Source organism: Petromyzon marinus, chromosome 26 (assembly GCF_048934315.1).
Source record: "Petromyzon marinus isolate PM22_M1 ecotype Great Lakes invasive population chromosome 26, UKy_Petmar_22M1.pri1.0, whole genome shotgun sequence".
In the NCBI taxonomy this organism is placed as follows: Eukaryota; Metazoa; Chordata; class Hyperoartia; order Petromyzontiformes; family Petromyzontidae; genus Petromyzon; species Petromyzon marinus.
The window spans coordinates 12,258,292-12,277,419 of record NC_133692.1 but is presented as its reverse complement, the minus strand read 5'-3'; the positions used below and the strand labels follow the sequence as shown (position 1 = coordinate 12,277,419).

At 43.6% G+C, this 19,128-nt stretch overlaps 1 protein-coding gene across 1 annotated transcript in view; it reads left to right on the top strand.

Annotated features, from left to right (window-relative positions):
• LOC116946279 (glutamate receptor ionotropic, NMDA 2C-like) overlaps positions 1-14,143 on the top strand; it is a 287,976-nt gene extending 273,833 nt beyond the window's left edge. Inside the window, exon 14 of the mRNA XM_032961325.2 lies at positions 1,878-14,143. Coding sequence (XP_032817216.2) covers positions 1,878-3,638 — 1,761 coding nt within the window. The 3' untranslated portion in view covers positions 3,639-14,143. The remainder of the gene's footprint in view (positions 1-1,877) is intronic.
• The last annotated feature ends 4,985 nt before the right edge of the window (positions 14,144-19,128 follow it).

Here is a 19,128-nt window from a genome sequence, read left to right as displayed (position 1 = left end):
AAAACCGTGCAGTGAACTGCACTAAGGTTCAACGGAGCAAGACCGGTACCAGATGTTTTTCCAAATCAACTCCCGCCTCCCAAACTCAGAGGCCAATTCTCCCTGGACTGTCCAGGTCAAACCCCGGAAGGGTGGCAACGCAGTGATATATTGCAGTCGCCTGCCTCCCAAAATTATATCAACAAGCAGCGTTTGCTTACACACACTAACCAGTTTGGGCCTAATTAGCAGTCAGGCATGCAAGAGATACACCGTCGCTTTAGCAGATTCAAGTGCTCGATCAGGGTTACACAGAGCGATCAGCGCTCCCTTCTGGCAGACTTTGTGCCGAACAGGGACAGCTGCCACTGAGGAGTCATCTTCTAACGAGATGCAATGCGAGGCCCTTTTTTGAGTTGCTGAGGCATTTGGGCGATGCCATATACATGAAAAGATTAAGATTATTACTAGATTCTGAACAGCATGGGCCATCAGCACAAAATGTAGTGTACAAAACAACGCATTCGTTGTATTACCCACAGTGCTCCACCACTGTGCCCATTGAGGTCTTGTACAGCTCATGGACCACACTAAACCGCATCCGCACAAACTATTGCACAGATTGAAATTTTAAACTCTACAGTGTGCGACTGTTATCATCCAGAACAGACCGTGTACCATATAAAAAACTCAATACCCAATCCACAAATATGAAGCAGACATTGCAGCAATACACTCTGCTGCTCCTGACGCGGTTGTCTGGCTTGACCACCTGAACGTGAAATTGTAGTCGTTCCTCTGCATCTGCATCAGCCATATGAAATAAGCTATTGCACAATATTCTTTTTTAGCCAAGTGCACTTTGCATGTCTCTGTAATGTAATTAATCAATAGGTGGGGCAACATGCAGCTAGGACAGTTCAGTCCCCTGGAGCTCGTATAGAATAATTCTAGAGATAAGGTGCTGACCGATACGATAAGTTTCATTTTAATTGTTAATTACCGTAATTTAAAAATAACCTAAATGCCACTACAAGCTGGGATCCACGGAGACAAGCGGAAGGGTTGGGGCCAGCTTGCAGTGGTGCTCTGCAAACGGCTGGAACGCACCTGCGTGACCCCATGGCAGCCAATCAGAGCTGCTGCCAGGCCCCTAAGCAGATACACTCAGAGGGGCCATGGCAGCGGCGGTGACCGATGCTGGGAAATTTGTTGAAACCTGTTTCATTGTCTGGTTTAAAACATTCATTATTTAAATTACTTGGGGTTTACATTCACCTTTTTAAAGTGCAATATCCCTCCCTCTCGCCTGCCCGCCCACCTACCCATATGACTCTCTGTGGCCTCATTACTGTTCCCAGTGATCTTAATTCGTGAACAATTTATATGCAAGTGATGAGAGGCATGCAGTAAAACAGTCTTTAATTATTTGTCATGAAGATTGCAGTATTGTATTTACTCCATGTCTCACGCAATATAAATTGAGTATTTAGTTGGACGTTCATACATTTATTTAGTTTCTATTTCCCTATTTTGAGAAACACCCATGTGTCACCACAGTATTCAAAAGTGATTTCAAACTGGAGACAGCATACGATTTATTTTCTCAATCAGAGTTTATAAAGGGCCATTTCAAACATTGCCACACATTTCTTTTCTTAACATTCTTTACACACATTGCGCGGGTCATGACATTTTTTTTTCACATCACCAAGAAAGCAGGAGTGTTATCATGATTATAGTGACTGTTTACAGCTAGATTTCCATCTTGGCTGATAGCTTTTTTAGTTATATTTTTAAAAGTAAAAACATGTATACCTTCCATAGGTACAATGTTTCACCAATGCTTTGTAGAAATATATCCTTTAACAATAAAACAAATCTGGTTCGTTTATCAGGCCATTTACAGCTGCGTACATGGAATCAAGATTACCAAGGACAAGGACGACTTCCACAGGATGGCCAAAAATGCCTACAAGAAAAACTCAAGCATCATGGGCCTCCTGACGGTGGCCAGGAACATGGCGAGCCTCACGCAGGTGAATGGGCCTGACGCGGCTGCCACTCGTGTCAACAGGGCGGGCCAGCCGGCCTGTTCAGTGGCTGCCGACAAATCGGCCGCGGAGCACCCGACAGGGCGAGCCGCACTCAACAACAGCGACCAGTGGAACCGCTGCGCCGCGGCCGCTGCAGAAGTGCAGCTCGCGCGCGATCCGGCCTACCAGGAGGACTACGTGAGCGAGGCCGAGATGTCGTACCCTTACCTCAAAAACAACCAGCGCTTCATGGAAGCCAACGTTGCAGCTCCTGCCGCCACTGGCAGCTACACCCCACGGGACCACAGCCCGGCGCAGATCTCAACCAACTTGCATCACTTTGGCGCGCACCCAGATGTCCACCGGCCCGTCGCCAAGTCGCGGGAAATGCTGTCTGCCTCGCCTTGCTTGGATTTCAAAAGCAGCCAGCGGGACGTCGGGGAATCTTTCATTCCGATGTGTGAAATTCCTCAAACTCGGCTTGAGATTCCAGCGTTGACTTACAACACTGACGTTGAGAGCATTCACGGGAACAACACCGACATCGACGACATCAGCGAATGCAACAGCCAGTACCACTCTGGAAAGCGCAGCGGCAGACCAAAGAGCACACCGTATGGAAAACTCGCAAGAGACTACAAAGATGTGGGAAGGATTCCCAGTCGGGGTTCAAGCCAAGACAAAGAGATCTATGGCAAAGCCACTCTCAACACACTTTCACGTGCGATGCCCGAAGACTGGAACAATCAGGCGAGGCCGTCTTTCTGCAGCGAGATCGTGTATAGGTCTGACATGCTGGAGCCTGGCATACAGATCAAGAGAAGCAGCAGCATCCCTGATCACGGGGCGACTGCACAGACAACCTCTGCCGCCGTTCCCTCACACCACACGCCAGAGAAGGAGTGCAGCATCTGCAAGGTAAAATATCAAGAGCCGCCATCTAGCGCAAGGGCTGAGTGCTACAGACATTGCCCATCGCGCCTGGATGAATGCACGGGTTCCTGCCTGAACCAGTGCTGCCCGGGCTGTGCCTGTGGCAGTGGCGCTGGGAAAACAGATGGCGAGCAAACAAGTGTGACATTGGGGCGAAGTGCGCTGGAGCGGCACGCCTCTTGCGTGCACGCGGACGAGGAGTGCTGCTATGGAGTCACTCTGCCTCCCCCGTGCATCACTCCCAACCCCGAGCTGCGCTGTAGACAGGATGATAGATGTTGCATCAACCAAGCAATCGGTTCCAATTACTCCACAGCTAGCAAGAGTGATTTTTGTGCTATCAAGTCAGACCCCGGAGGAAGCGTCGACTCCTTGCGAGGCTTTAAAGTCAAACCGCACCGTAGGCTTGAGAACGAACTCAATGTTTTCGGCTCCCTCAAAACGCCGTACGCATCGGACTTGCACACGCAAGCGTTCTCCGATACGGAGATGTTGTACGAAAATATCAACGTGCCAGACATCAGGAGGCACAGACAGCCCGCATTGGGCAGGCCGCTAAACTCGGGGGGTAAGTTGAGCAACGGTCCCGTGAATGTGAAAGGGCCGGGGCGGGCAAGTAAATCTCCTCACAGCCACACCCCAAACATGAGGCATGCGGGCTGCAAACATAGTATGGAGTCCGAGGTCTGAGGTGAACTACGGTTTTTATCACAATCCTCTTCAAGATTACATTTTCACTCGTGTACAAAAAAAAAACTCCTTCTTCAAAGATGCTGTTAATTGCTTTGTTCGTGTATTTATATACTGAGTAGTTAAACACAAAATAATAGCTGATACCTAATTTACTTAAACGTAAGATCGTAGTACTTGTGGTCCAGCTCCGGGGGTGGACTGCTCACACACGTCCCATGCCAACGAAAGGAGGCCCCAGTGAAGTTAAAGTAGATTCTACTTTAAAGCAAACTATTGTTTACAATGGGAATGTGAGCAAATATGAGGGTGTGGGGATTAGGGGTGACTTGTAGGATATTGCACGTAGCTTCTACAAATAACCGAATCACCTGCCCACCTTCCACACATGTACGAGTGCAAACGGCTTCGGAAAGACAGCTTTGAGCAATAACTGCCATGCAATCCGCTTTTGTAGGGTTTACTTTCATAATTGGCTGACGAAGTCTCGGAGCGTTAGGGACCTACTGTGAAGAACAACAATTGTGGCCGCAATTGCAAATCTGTACCCACGAGCCCTGTTAACTCACACTTGAGGCAGACTCTCCCTCTCACGGGGGGGTGAGGGTGTGTTTACATCAATGATGTTATTGATCCATATTGCTCCTTCCTACATATAATTCAATTGTGGAACAAATTGTACATTCGAAAATTATTCACGTGTGCTCCTGAAACAAAATAAAGGCACAGTGTTAATAATTTTGAAGTGCTCCATGACGGACAAGCGCATACTAATTGATCTGCCAGAAAAAAACCCGGTCAGTTTCAAAGCAGTCACAATACAACACTGTGCGAGACTCATCTAATTACAAGCTTATCTTTCTCAATTTAAAATGGGAATCTTGACAGCGGTAGTATACCATCTTGGTGTGACATTCAAAATAACGTGAAACAGTAGACGATTGTCCGGTTAAAATTTGCAATGTTATTTTTGCACCGGTAAAAATGTATATTGTAAAATGTCGCGTGTTGCCATTTTGTCATGTAAGGTAAATGATGTTAATTAGGAATTGCTGGAGATATCTCATTACTACCTTGTGTTTTTATAACAGGTCTTTATATACACATGAATGTGTGTTTCTGTACACAATACATACATGTAAAACCAGTCTTTTTGTTTACTGTCAAAAATGTAACAAAAAGTTTACATCTTAATTTACCTAAAATATTACTGTAATCGATGTAACCCAAAGTCATTACCGGTTACATAGTAGCCAGTAACAGAGGACTAATCCCTGGGATCGAATGCCTTGGATGAATATATCACCTATTAGCATAGTCAACCCTTAATTTATTGTGTGCTTATTATTCCATGTTTAAGGATGTGTAATAATTTTTTTTTTCAGAAATGTAACGGCATTGTTACCAATCTCCAAAAAGCCGGATATATCTAATACAATGAATGATTATTTTCAGGACATTAGATGATCATTTCCACCGCCAAAAATAGACCCGAGGTCTCTGTGACACATCAGTCATGCTCTGGTAATGTGAACATGAAGCTTAGTCAATTATGTGCGATTGTTTGGGCTTACAATATATGAACTCACCTGGCGGCAGTAGTATTTAAATGTAATGACCAAATCTCGGTTGTTTTGTATAATATACCGTGGTAATTATCTTTATATATTGTACTAGAAGGGTATTTTTTATTAGTATATTCGTTATTATTTTGCTCTGCATGAATCAGATTAAAAAATTACCCCGATTACTTAAAGAACAAAACAAAATGAAACCAGGCCAAATTTGTGTAAACTATGCGCTCCACATGCTTTTCCTCCTACAAAAAACCCCACATTGAGCATCACACATCTGCGTTGACATCGGGTAGATAAACGCGGGGCGGGCGGCTACATGGTGACACTAGCGCTAATGGTTGATAAACCCATTCTCTTCGGCCCCATTCTCACCAACGGCACAGAGAACTCCAATACTCATTTGAGAAGACCCAGCAACAGCCTGCCACCACTCTCCAGGCCCAGCAGGGAAATCGTAGGAACTACGTGAATGTTGCCGGAGGAGAGGATGATGTACAGTTTATATAAAGTATATATAATTGCAATCTAATCACAAACAGCTATGTAGAATGGAAACACAAGCATGCAAATGGCTTTCTTAAAAACATCTTAATATAATGGTGTTAGGTTCTAAAAGTTGTACAGTACTGTAATTGTATATTAAGCAACAACTGTGTATCTGCGATATCTAGAAATGCGTGCCATTGCTAGTAAACTACTATAGCTAGGATATGAATTTCACTAAAGCTTATTGCAATTCATGACAGTGCATTCATGTGTTATGTACGGATGCAGCTGTTTAATTCACGATGTTTCTGGAAAGTATCACCACTTTATGAACCCAACCAGTAAACTCTTAAAGCACCATACATGGCAGAAATTTGCATTTTTACACAGATATGGTCTCCGATTAACATCAATTATAGAAAAAGATAAGGTTTTTTTTTTTAAACGTGCACACACTTGGTGTTTTTGGGGCGGAAATAATATGAACGCAGTACAAGGATGTTGAATTTATTCCTTTTGTAAACTTGTTTCAGTTTCTGAAACAAGTTTATTGTGGTAGCCACAGGCAATGCATTATAATTAGAGAAGGCCCAACGCAATGAGGAACTGCTATTTTTTGAAGACGATTAAACTGCACATTGTATCCGTTTAATCCAGGTCCAGTATTTTTTGGGGATTATATATATAAACATTTTAGGTGGATCCTACAACTCAAGTGAGGTTCAGAATAGCCCAGTTCCCACAAAATTGCTCGCTCTGCTTTCACCGGATTTTATAATGCCGGCTGTCATCACGGAAACTGTTTAGCCACCACCTTTGAAAGGCAAAAATATTGCCAAGCTATGTTAAATCCTAACGACCACATATTATTATGGTAGCCAATCATCGTGGGTTAAGTGCACCGTGATAATCCTACACTCACTCAATGGTCCCACTTACAAGTTGTAAATACAATTCGAGACACTGCTTTGGCAGCGATGTACAATTACAGGACACAAAAAAACATCTCGCCACATCCATTAACACTGACCTCTAAAAAGAGGCAACCATTACCCGGGCGAACGTTTGGAGCATTCTCCCCTCTCCTTCCCTCAGCCCAGATAAAAGGAAGGCGGCCTGCTGCCCTAAACGTCAGCCTGCTGCTGCTGCTGCTTCTCTCTCTGTGTGTCGTGAAGCAGCGAGAGTTTCACACGACTGGCGTGATGGGTTGAGGCTCGCCCTTTAAACGGTGTGTTGGGTTTATTTTTTGGCCTAAACTGGGAGCACTTGTTTATCGATGCGTTTGTACTGAGCAATGTGAACTTTCATTTGACTTTAACTTGAAACTATGTATATTTATTTAAACATCGGGTAAAATTAAAGAAAAAATATGAAAAGGAAAACTATAATTTGAAGGGAAAATACAATTAGTGAGTTACCACGTGGCTACGTGGCACTCAGATGATTTGTAGAGAAACAATGACGGTGAGGAGCTATCCCCTAACTGTACTGCCCACAACGTCCCATTGTCCGTGGGGACCAGGCTATGGTTTTCCACATACTCGCTTTTGTTTTCCATCGTATTCCAAATCAAAGAGAGTTCACCGAGATTTAGCAGTGTACAATTCACGTGTTGTGGTTGTTTGCATCACGAGGATGGTGTGCGTCATCTCGGCTGACGCAACCGTATATATAAAGGAGATGAGCACAAACGCGTCTGGTTGTTGTCTGCAACGTCGTGGGAATGTTTCTGGTTGCACAGGCGATTGTGGCTGCAGGCCATGCGCACAACGTTGCGTGAAGTCTTCTGCACAGTACCGAATGGGCCATCACCTTGGAGCCACGGGTTGGTTGACCGCACATAATTGTGGAACTCGCAAACCTGCTTGGGTGACGTGATGGTCAGCAGATGCGTTCTCTATGAGTGTAAGACCTTCGAATGCGAAGGTTTTCTCTGGGTTTGTGGGTTTTCTACCACAAGCAAAACACTCCGTGGAATTGGCCAAGGATTCCAGCGTAGGATCCTCAGTGATGCTCTCTGCTTTCCTGGTTAAATAAACGATATCGACTATGGAATACATTGTCATCATCCATGGCCTATCCACTGCTATAGGAAGGTCGTCACCATCCCTTAACGTTCAGGCGATGCCACAATCCATCTCACACCTGCACCTCACCTGATCTCGTCACTTCATCTCCGCAGTGGATGTCCTCTCGGGCACACTACTTTGACTGCCATTCCATCACCAGTCTCGTCCTTTTAGCAGTCACCCCCTTATTTGTCTTGCCCAAACCAACAATACTGTACTTAATCGCCAAGATGTCTCTAATGTATACGTGTTCCCTGATCCATGTACTGTTTTTTTTCTATTTCAATTTATCTGTGTAATTGCCAGTATGTGACTCTCCATGAAACTTTGTGCACGTTTTAAGCCTTTTGCTCCATTATCTTTACCAGTGTGTATTATGTTTTTGACCCATACATCAAAGGATCATAGCAAATAATACGCACTGGTTGAAAACTGTCTCATTTACCAAATTAAGTTTTTAAAAACGTTCCAACATTTTGATCCGAAACCACCCTCGATTGTGGCCTCAGGTAAACATATACTGTCGTATTTGCCAGGTAACTTTCCTTCAACAATTTTTGTTTTGTTAGGAATAAGTTGATGCCTGTATCAGTTTCCACTGAATAAAAACAAAAGCCCTTTTATAGTCTACAAGAGCCAGGAATAGAGGTATGTTTTTCTTTCTCAAATCTGACTGATTGTATGTATGTGGTCCACAGAAAAAACAGTATTTAAAACCAGTCGGTTCACATGGTTGGACTCAAAATGTTTCATTATTCATTTACATAAGGCCTCTGTGAACAATGTATATAATGCGATTCGAGAGGTATTGGTTTGTAATCCTTCACATCGGGGTTGTCTTCCTTAATGGAAGGATGAGTGGATGGTTGAGGTCAAACCTAAGGTATTTAATTTCTGCGTAGTAATTTAGTAGACCTGCGAATGTTGTTACACATCTGGTCCTACCTCTATAAATTATGATGCTTACAGGTAATCCATCCAGGCCGGTAGCATTCCTGGATTTCAAAATGCAGAGTGCAGCAGATGTGTGACATCTGAAATTTCCAATTTCCTCATAATAAGATTGATTTGTTGAGCCATATGATTATTTTTGCTTCTGAGATCTGCAAGCATTCCTCTGCTAGTTTAATGATTGTCTACCATGCATCATGGTTCCATCTTGTTCTTTAAGGGGTACTATTTGTGATTTACCAATCATCAACTTTCTTTTTGCCACTTTCATGCTCCCATCTTGACAGCCTCTTCAGTCACTATTTGTTGTGTTCTCTGACATATCTCCTCATTCTGTTTCAAATGCTTTAACGAGGTGCTGTGTATCTTTGATCTGGTTTCGTATTTTCAATCCCTCTTAATATCATTCATTTTATTCATGGTGCTTTTTGGCAGTTGAATAAGCTGATGAACAGCCTAAACAGGATGGCAAACAATTTTGGATCATATATGTCGAGAAAAATAAAGTAATAACATTCACATGATAAAGTGGCAGTAAGTTAAATATCGAAGTGGACTTCAAATGGCGAGCACAGCAGAAGCGGTTCAGGCATCTTGGGAGGTATTTTGACAAAATTTAGCAGATGCTCAAAGTTGGTTCGAACTAGAATTGCAATGGGAAAGCACATTCAGCAAAAAACAAGGTGCTGCTGACAAGACATGTGTAGGGATTAAAGATGATGCTCATAAAGATCCCAGGGTGGGGTGTTCCTTTTCATTTGGCAGAGATGTGGACACTGATAAAGGGAGACAACAGAAAGCTGACCATTTTTGAGATTTGCACGGTGTCCATTCGTGAAAATAACAGACAGACTACAATAAATTGCTCGAATGGGTTGACGAGGAGAGATGCCTGGAACGATTCAGAGCAGGCAAAAGTCTGGATTTGGCATATTACCGGAGTGAAAGGGATGCTGTTGGAAGCTCTAGGAAGATGCATATTATGACTTGCAGAATGGAAGGCTGCATGACGAAAGAAGAGCAAGCTCAAGGTTGGAGAGCATGGAAGAAACTTGAGCTAAGAACCTGCCCTGAGGCAGAGAACATGAAGAACATTTGGGGACATTTCCTCGACCACAACTCCAGGTCCCACTCTCATACTCCCACTCATGTCCCACCACTCACAAGTTGCAGAGTTGGTTAACCCCCCCCACCTTGTTAAACAGTGGCTCGTGCGCTTCGACTGAGTAGTGATTGGAGGGCACAAGCGTAAGGAAAAAGTGACAATCATTGCAGTCATCATCTTTTTCAGGCAATTCTGTCATTTTATTGGCAGGTGTGGTTCCAGATGTGTTGTATCGTTCGTCAAGCTGCCCAAACTCAGAGTTATCATGCCCCACTGCAACCCGCGCGTCCGTAGTCACATGCCCGATTAGCATTTAAATGAGCGTGCACATATTTGGAAGTTGATTAAAAAAAGATTGTGGTAGTTATTTTTAGATGCATCTTATATGAAATTGGCTGTAAAGTTTTATTTGCGATGTAACAAATCAAGCAGTTAAGAGTCTCTACACATGGGGCTGCTTATCTCCTGAGTTGTTAATAACAGTCTTTATAGTCACGTCACAGTAATGTTCTTGGAGCTTTGTTGACAGAAAGCCTGTGGTTTGTTGATTGCTTTGTGGCAAAAGCAAGAACATTAATTTATTCTAAATATGTTTTTTTGTATTAAAATTTTCCTCATTAAAGGGAAGACGACCAACACAACAAAATAAGTGGACATTATTACTGTGATGAAATGTCAACACACGATATCTATTCATGAAAAAAATGTAATCACTTTATGTAAAACACAAAATTGCTTTATACCTGAAATCCACGCTCTTTCATGGAATTGAATGCAGGCAGCAATCATGACAATGCTTAAGCCCACAGTTCTTTAAGCGATAACGTTATGTACATGCTCCTTGACAATCTCATCAGAGTGTATGGCTTCTGCATGAAGCTGCGAAAATAGTAATTACTCGTGAGTGTTTCATAATTTGCACGGGTGTCTTGCTTTGCAAGCGTAGGATGTGAAAATCGCAGGACGCTTACATTTAAAACTTGGGGGAAACATTTTGCCTTCATGAACACCGCTGAGGATGCCCCCCTCCCCGCGCCCCCCACCATACATCTGTAGTGATACACTCAGAGACACTAGGAATAAGAGGCACTCTATTTATTATAGCCTTCACAGGGTACAAGGGGTAACTACACTTCAGTCAGGATAGCTAACAGACTGCCTGACGGACAACGCCGAGAAGGTGAAGACGGTGACGAAGTCTCCAGTAGCCGGACGGGATTCCACTCCAAACAACATCCCCAAACCTTCGCTTGGGGTCCCCTTTTATCCTCCTGGCGTGGCCTCGCTCCGTCCTCAGCTACGCCCCCCTTCTGGAACCTACTAGTGAGTTCCCGGGCTTACCTCACGTGCCTCCTCTATCACCTTTGCCCTTCATCCCCATCTCTGCTTATCACGTGACCTGCTGACAGACGGGGCTGCTGCAACCGCAGATCCCTTTCCCTGTTAGCAACCCGCGTGATGCTCCATAGTGACCCATCCTATGTCACTACACATCACTCAGCCGAGCGAGCTCTTAACGAGCTCAAGATTGCCTGGCCGCTCAGGTTTCCACCGAAGAAAGTCCAGCTTCCTCAATCATCACATTCATAACTGTTCCATGTTTCAAGATGCGCAGCTTAGAGATGATAGATAATAAAATATCCTGCATTAGGCTTTTGAGCAGTCCTATACTTCAAATGAAAGTGCTTTCCAAACACAATTTGGTGCTCCACTCATTTAATTCAGTGCCAAAGCAATGCAACTTTTATCCAAGTTGCTTCAGCAGTTGAGGTTTGCCACTGCAAACAGAAAAGAGCAGATTCACCCCTAAATTGCAGTCTGTTTGCCTCCAGGAACAAAGTGTGCAGCTCTCACATCTTCTGCCCCCAGGGTTTGAAAATCCCCCCCCACCCCAGCAGCCATCCGTGCTCTCAACTCTCTGTTCAAGCCCAGGCTCAAGACCGTTCTTCTACGAAATATAACATGTCCATCGTCCCTGTATAGCGGCTTTCCATGCAATCACATTTTGCCTCCAGATAAACTCAGATAACAGTGTCTGGCCAAGCCCAGCTTACGCACAGATGTCCACTGCTTCGATGCGTCGGCTCCCACCATACATGGCACTTGCACCACGCTGCAACTAGAGCACACTATGTATGGTGGTACTCTGTACATGACTTTAAATTTCTTTGCATTGCAAATTAACGAAGCGTCAAAGCCTTTACCAGATAGCCTGGGACATGAAGCCTATTTATGTAGCGACGCGCTATGTTCCGTTTGTGTTTTGGGTTGTGTCTTCCCTTAGGTAGTGTGGCACAAAGACAATATGGCCTGAGGCACATGCTGTACCATGGAAAAAAAACTACTTCCAGTTTGTGACTGGGTGATGTGAGTTTATTACAGATGTCACCTACTGAATGCTCTTCTTCAGAAGTGTAATATGCCTCAAACATTTACTAAGGACAAAGCACCGGTCGTGCCACTTCATCCTCAATCCCGCTTTTTGTTCGGTGTTTGCTGCACTGGGATACGTGGCATTGAATAAATGGATCAAGGTAATTGCATGGGGCATTACATACATGGCCTCTAGTACATTTTCTCTCCCTTGATTAAAGTAATCTGAAAGTATCAGAAGACAATTAAACATTTTTTTCAGTCGTGTCTGCTTAATGTATTTGTCAACTTTGCGGAATAGAGTTGGATTGGGCCACAAGACAAGTGGAATATTCCCTGTTTCTGGCTGAATGAAGTTGAGATTCAAATATGTGGGAGCCGAACTCGTCGGAGTGTAACTTTGTCCGGTGGCCTAGACTACCCCCACGTAACGATGAGCATGTATTTCATCAGTTTAGCTTAACGGTGACAAGTTAATTATCAACTAACAAGTTGCTCATCCAACAGAAATCCTTTTACATTGCGATGTTGCCGATAACATGTTGAAATTCATCACGAGGCTCTAGTGATAGATACAAAATTGAAAACTCCCATCCATTCCATTTCCAGAATGTAACACGATACCCCCCATTGCCAGCCTGTAGTGCGCTGACTGGATTAATTTCATTTAGCCGAGCTCCCCTCTTTGTAATCGAGCTGTTGAAATTGATAAGGATAAGTGTAATGCTATGAATCCTTTTTTCTTTCTTTCTATATAAAATATAATTCTAAAATTACTTTTCTTATCTACAAAAATGTGGAATAGATATTTTTTTGTTTACAATGCCACTCGTCTAATTTTTTTGTATCCCCAAAAACTCAGCCAGGATTGACAACATGAATTGAGGGCCTATTTCTTTTCCGGGGTTAAAATTCTCATCAAAATGGATTGGAAATGTAGACTTAAGGAAACTTCTTAGAGCTATTTACGGGGTTTATTCCAGTGGCAAAATGTCAAGTGAGAGAAAAAAGAATACGGCTTTATTGCCAATTTTGTTTACCACTGATGTCTGCGGGGAAGAGCACTTGTACCATGTGATTGCAGCCATCGCTGCAGGAGAAAACAGGGTGTTGAACTTATGGGAAGAGCGGCTGCCCAGATCTCTCTTTCTCTCGTTCTTTGGGACAGCCACGGAAAACGTCCCAGTGGCCGGTAGAGATGCGGCGTCAATGGCCACGTGAGCACTTCGTGTAGACAACGGCGATCTCCTGTCACCCGCGTCGTAGTCACCTTGATTTGGTCATTGCTAGTAGCGAACGTTGTAATTTATACGTTTGTGGATGTTACAGCTGTGCAGTATAAAATAGTGGCTTTCGAATTAATTATTTTTTATTCATTCAAATCGTTGATATGAAAACGTTGACATTTAAACAATTAATTGTCAGAACTAAGAAAAATACAAAATTGTTCGGGATTTAGAGGACGTGATTTATATATGAATGCACTCATGAATGAACTGACTTCAATGAACCTTGAATTCTAAGGCACTGTTAATGGCAGTATTAAAGTATTTTCAGCCTAGCGATCAAAAGTACTTGATTGATGACAATCCTACTTTTGCTTGACACAGCCCGTCTGTCCCCCACTTTACCCGAGGGTACAATCCTTTATCTCCCTGCGTCGAGTCACCCTCGTTTTCACTGTCCCCCAAAGGTCGTGACTTTGTACAAACAGGGGAGGTCACACGATTATAAAGTGTGCCACGGAGGTTGTGTTAGTGTGTGAGCTAACCAGTTTTGTTTTGTTTTTTATTTAATAGATCCAACTAGTTTTAAAGTTGACGCTTTTTTATTAGTAATGTCACCGGTTCAAGGTATATGCATCCGTAACTGTGTTTTGGAGGTTGCACTTTGAGACCTGTGTTGTGAATTGCACATTATAAATAAAGATGATGGTTATGATGATGGTGGTGGTGGCGGTGATGGTTGAGGTGCTATGATGTGACAGGAATTGAAAGCTGTTCGTTATAAAGAGATTGCAGATATTGCTGACGAGCCATTTTATGACGGAATTACAGTCTTGGATATTTAACTAAACTGCGATGGTCTGCTTCCATACAATAAAATAAATCAATGCACAAGTAACTATCAAAAAATAATAGTGGGAACACGTCTTATGTCAGCATGGTAGATCAGAGACTGATCGTGGAACTAATACGCTTGAAATTTACAGTGAAAATAAATTTAATGTAATAATGATTTTACAGCGCAATGGCAATCCGTTGCTGGATGAAGACCTCCCTGTATCGTGTTGGTCACAGGGGTTGTTTGACCCCAACTTCACCACACTTTGTCAGTGTGGATTGGTGAAGGGGGGCAGGGCCGTATGCGCTGCCACTCACCACTGCGGTTGGAGATGTGGCAAACAGCAGAATGAAGGCACACACAAACACGAAGGCGGCGATGACGACGGCAGCGATGTCGAAGGCACTGAAGACAGAGACAAATATGATGGCCAAAATGGAAAGTGTCCATTGTTGCGATGATGATCATGGTGATGACAACAAGTATGCTTTTGCTTATATGAATGAAATTGATTAAACGTATTAATATTATGGCGACGTTAATGTTATCGCTATTTATACTGCTGATGCTATTACCATTGTTCCTGATCCTAACCCTCCGCTAAAGAGGGAAAATTACGAAGATAGACATCGACATGATCACGGCACAGAGAAGTCACCGAGAAGCCCAAAATCCCAGTGCTGGGATACAGGAAGACCAGACCTCGCAGGTCAAGTGTTGACTGTGCAACAGTTTTGGAACATGGCAAAGGGAAGGAAGTGGTGGCAAAGGTGTTGTGGCATCAACATCATTGACATGGATTACATTTTACCCTTGAGCTTTAATCAAAAGTAGTAGCCTAGAAGTTTCAGAAACAAAAGTGGAACAACAAATGAAACATTGATCGTTGGGATGCGAAGCACAGAATTGCTTTCTGTACACGAGTGTGAAGTCACGAGTCGCATGTCTCTTCTGTGATATTTCAACATAAATGCACTTAGCAGGTGCACTCTGAGCATTCTGTTTATTTAGACATTTACACACCAAGTGTAGCCCCACTGCAAGCATTGTGAAACCAAAAATAATCGGAATCATTATTTATCCTGAAGAAATACGATGAGCTATAGAGCTCTTTTTCACAGATGTCCGGAAGGGCTGGTCAGAAAATTACAACAATAAAAAAGTAATGAAAAGTACAGGGAAGGAAAAAAAACTAAATATAAAGTATATAATTTTTTATTGCATAAGCTTGGGCAAGGGATAAAAACAACAGCATAAACAGTCCCAGACAAAAACAAAGTCAACACAAAGTCCCTCAATAAACTATTTGGTTCGTTCGGTAAAGTCACGTAGAAAATAAAATAAAATAATAAAATACGTTTCGGTTGCAGCACAAGCAACCATCATCAGGTAAGAATGAATGATAAAACACAGGCACGGAAACAACAGGCAGACACACATGCAGAGAGAGACACACACAAAGAGACACCGAGCGAGACACACACCAAGGAAACCCAGGCACGGAAACAACATAGGCACACACCTGCAGAGAGAGAGAGACACAAAGATCAGGAGGGTATACAAGCAGGGGTCGTCCTGTCATTTAAAAGTTTGCCACTTCGTTATCTTATCTAAACGTAATTTAGAAACTGTAGCAGCTTAACCACAGCGCTTTACAGAGAATTAACAATGGTACATATAAATTATAATGAAGATGAGGTGAATAAAATAGATGAGAGGAAGTAATGGGCAAACCTGTTATGGTTGAATTAAGTAAAAGCAAAATTGACGAGAGCAAATGATAATGATGAATGGATTGGATGGGGAATGAGTGGGAGCTATGGGGAGAGATTATGAATGAGTGGTAGCCATAGAGAGAGATTATGACTGAATGGTAGCCATGGGGAGGATTATGAAGAGAGAGCAGGCACGTTCGTGGTTATAAGAGGGAGATTGAGGGGTCGTGGGATGAGCTAGAGAAAAACGTGAGTTTTCAGGGAGGAGCGGAAACTAGTGAGCGAAGATGACTACTTAATGTGTATCGGAAATTTGTTCCAGTGAAGGGGAGCGAGAAAGAGCGAAAGGGTGGATTGAGCACAAGGAGGAGGAACAGACAGAGGCAACAGAGATTGAAAACTTAGAAGGTGAGAAGTGGACATAGAAAGATACAGGAGTGGCAAGATAGGGTGGGGCAAGATCATGGAGGAATTTGTAGACCAGGGTGAGGAAATTAATGCAACGATAATAAACAGGGAGCCAATGCAGTTGAGCAAAGAGAGCCCGAGGTATGAGAATTGTAGTGAAGGCTAAATGTGGTACGTGCAGAGGCGTTTTGCATTTATTGAACGGGAACAAAGGCATGAATGGGGAGACCAAGCTTAAGAGAGTTACAGAAGTCCAGATGAGTTACGATGATGAGTTTTACAGCAGAGGTTGAAATAAGGGGTTAGATTTTGCGAAAAGGGAGAGGGAAGAGTAAAAAATAACACTCAGGTTGTAGGCTGAGGAAATCGGGGCAATAGAAAAAGGAGGAGAAAATATGGTAGGACAGGGAGGAGGAAAACGGGAGGCAGGGAAAAACATAATTTGGGGTTTGGAAGGTTTGGACAGGAAGTGGCATGATTGTATGATACTTCATAGATGTGCACGGAGATAGGGCTGCAGCCAGGAAAGTGGTGTGCCAGAAATACTAAGAAAAGAGAGAGTAGAGAGAAGTATAGGATGGTTAACCGTGTCGAAAGCTGAGGACAAATCGAAGAGTATTAGAATATAGGAGAGACTAGCATGAGCAGAGTTAGCCAGATGATTTTAAACTGAAAGAAGAGCCGTTTCGGTTGAATGAGAGGGACGAAAACCAGATTGGAATTGGGAGTAGAGGGAGCTAGAAGGGAAGAAGTGGGTAAGACAAGTGAGTACCAGGCATTGCTTCTTCCCGGTGTGTGCTTGGATGAATCCATCCACATCCCTCTTCATCTTCATTGAGGTTGTGCCAGAGAATGGAGAATGACAGTACAGAAGCAGTTCTTTTCTGAGGAGGACGCTTTTGTTCCTGGCTTTTGTTGTGGACTGGCCTTTTTGAACCTGGATGACACTTTGTGTTGGTGGTTCCCTATATGGTTTCAAGCGACTTGGGTGGACCACCATCTGGATGCATACACTTTGTGGGCGAATAACCTGGACAACCTCCACAGGACTCTGTCAGGGACGGTGCAGTTTTGCCAACGTGCCTATCTGGACATGGGGACAATGTAACCAGGCCTTATCCCCTTGTTGAAAAGGCAGTTGAATTTCTGTTTTTCTCCGCACGCATTTGTTTGTCGATTGCGATCTGCTGGATTCTGCAATTGCGCCTTTGCGAGCTTCCCACAGCCTTTCTAGTGACACTCTGAGGGAAGCTGGCCACGATACTGATTTAGCCGGGAGAGCCACAAGTTGATCTTCAATCGGTGGCTCTGGATCTCTCTCGTACATCAAAAAAAGGGAGAGAGCCCAATCAACGCGTGCAGCACCCTTCAGTATCCACCCAGAACTCCTGGGATGTGCAAATCCCAGTCTGTCTGGTCGTCCGCGACAACATGGCACACCATTGCAGACAGCGTGCAGTTGAGCCTTTCCACCTGTCCATCAGACTGAGGGTGATACGGCAAAGTTCTAATTTTCTTTGTGCCTATCATGTCTCAGACGTTGGGCAGTAGTTCGTAGATCAGGGTCGAAAATGTTCAACCCAGATTTACGAGCAGTTTTTCAGGGGGGCCTTTGTCCAGGACGTACCCGTGGTGAAAGGCCTCAGCCATCTGGTCTGACAGTGGCCATGGTACAGGCTAAGGAATACAATATTCCATCCAGACAAGCAAATAATTATTACCCTTGGGTGTTTTTGGGAACGGACCAAGGACGTCTAATGCTACCAGCTTCTGCCGTAGCTGATCACTGTTACAACGCTGTGGGTTATCATGATATTGTTTTCTCCGATACCAAGGTACTCTGCAAACCTCCCGGTTATTACCAGAGATTTGTCTACGAGGCCATCCAGATATACAAACACAGACACAACTTCAACCGAGAGGATAGTTTCAAACTAAGCAGCCATTGGAAATATGTTATAAATCAAGTCAAACGTTAGCTGCCTTTTAATTGTACAGCAATTTTCAGTGGTGGTATGCCAAACTTCAGCTGCTTCTTTTGTTTTTAAAAATGGGGCGAACTCGCACGCCATCGCCTCCCCCCGAACCCCCTGCAGCGTAACAAAAAGGCGGCTTAACTCAGCCCTCCCACCCACCCACGTTTCCTTTTTGGCTCCCCCCCCCCCTTAACCTATATATAAACCCGATCGTCTCAGAGCTGTGCACTTGACAAAGATATTCTGCTGTGACTATTCCACCTGAAGACGGAAGCTTGTGTTGCCTCCGAAACGTTGTGATGTAATTGTTTTCTTTTATTTTATTTTACCGAATAAAACCATAGAGTATGAATCCTTGCAGTCACGAAAGCTTCAAATCTAGAATTAATAACCTCTACGTGGAGGAGTTTCACCTATCTTTTAGAGCTTTTAACAGACAACGAGATAAGAAGTCACAGCTCATCGAGACGCTGACCTTCCTCAAAAGATGCCGCGACAACAAGGTAATACCCATCGCTTTCACACTCACATCTGCTGCTGTATCTTCACTGAACTCTAAACAGATTCTGTTTAAGGCTAGCCTATCATTAATCTCAGAGAGGATAAGTTTACTCCGATTTGAACTCGATAGTTTAGACAGGACTCTCCTACAATCTCATTTAATGTTAACACAAAAAATGTCACATTCTGATTGGAACCACGTTGACAACATGACTGCTTCCTCTGCTGATTCACTGTCAGTCAAATGCAAAGCTAACCTGATTGC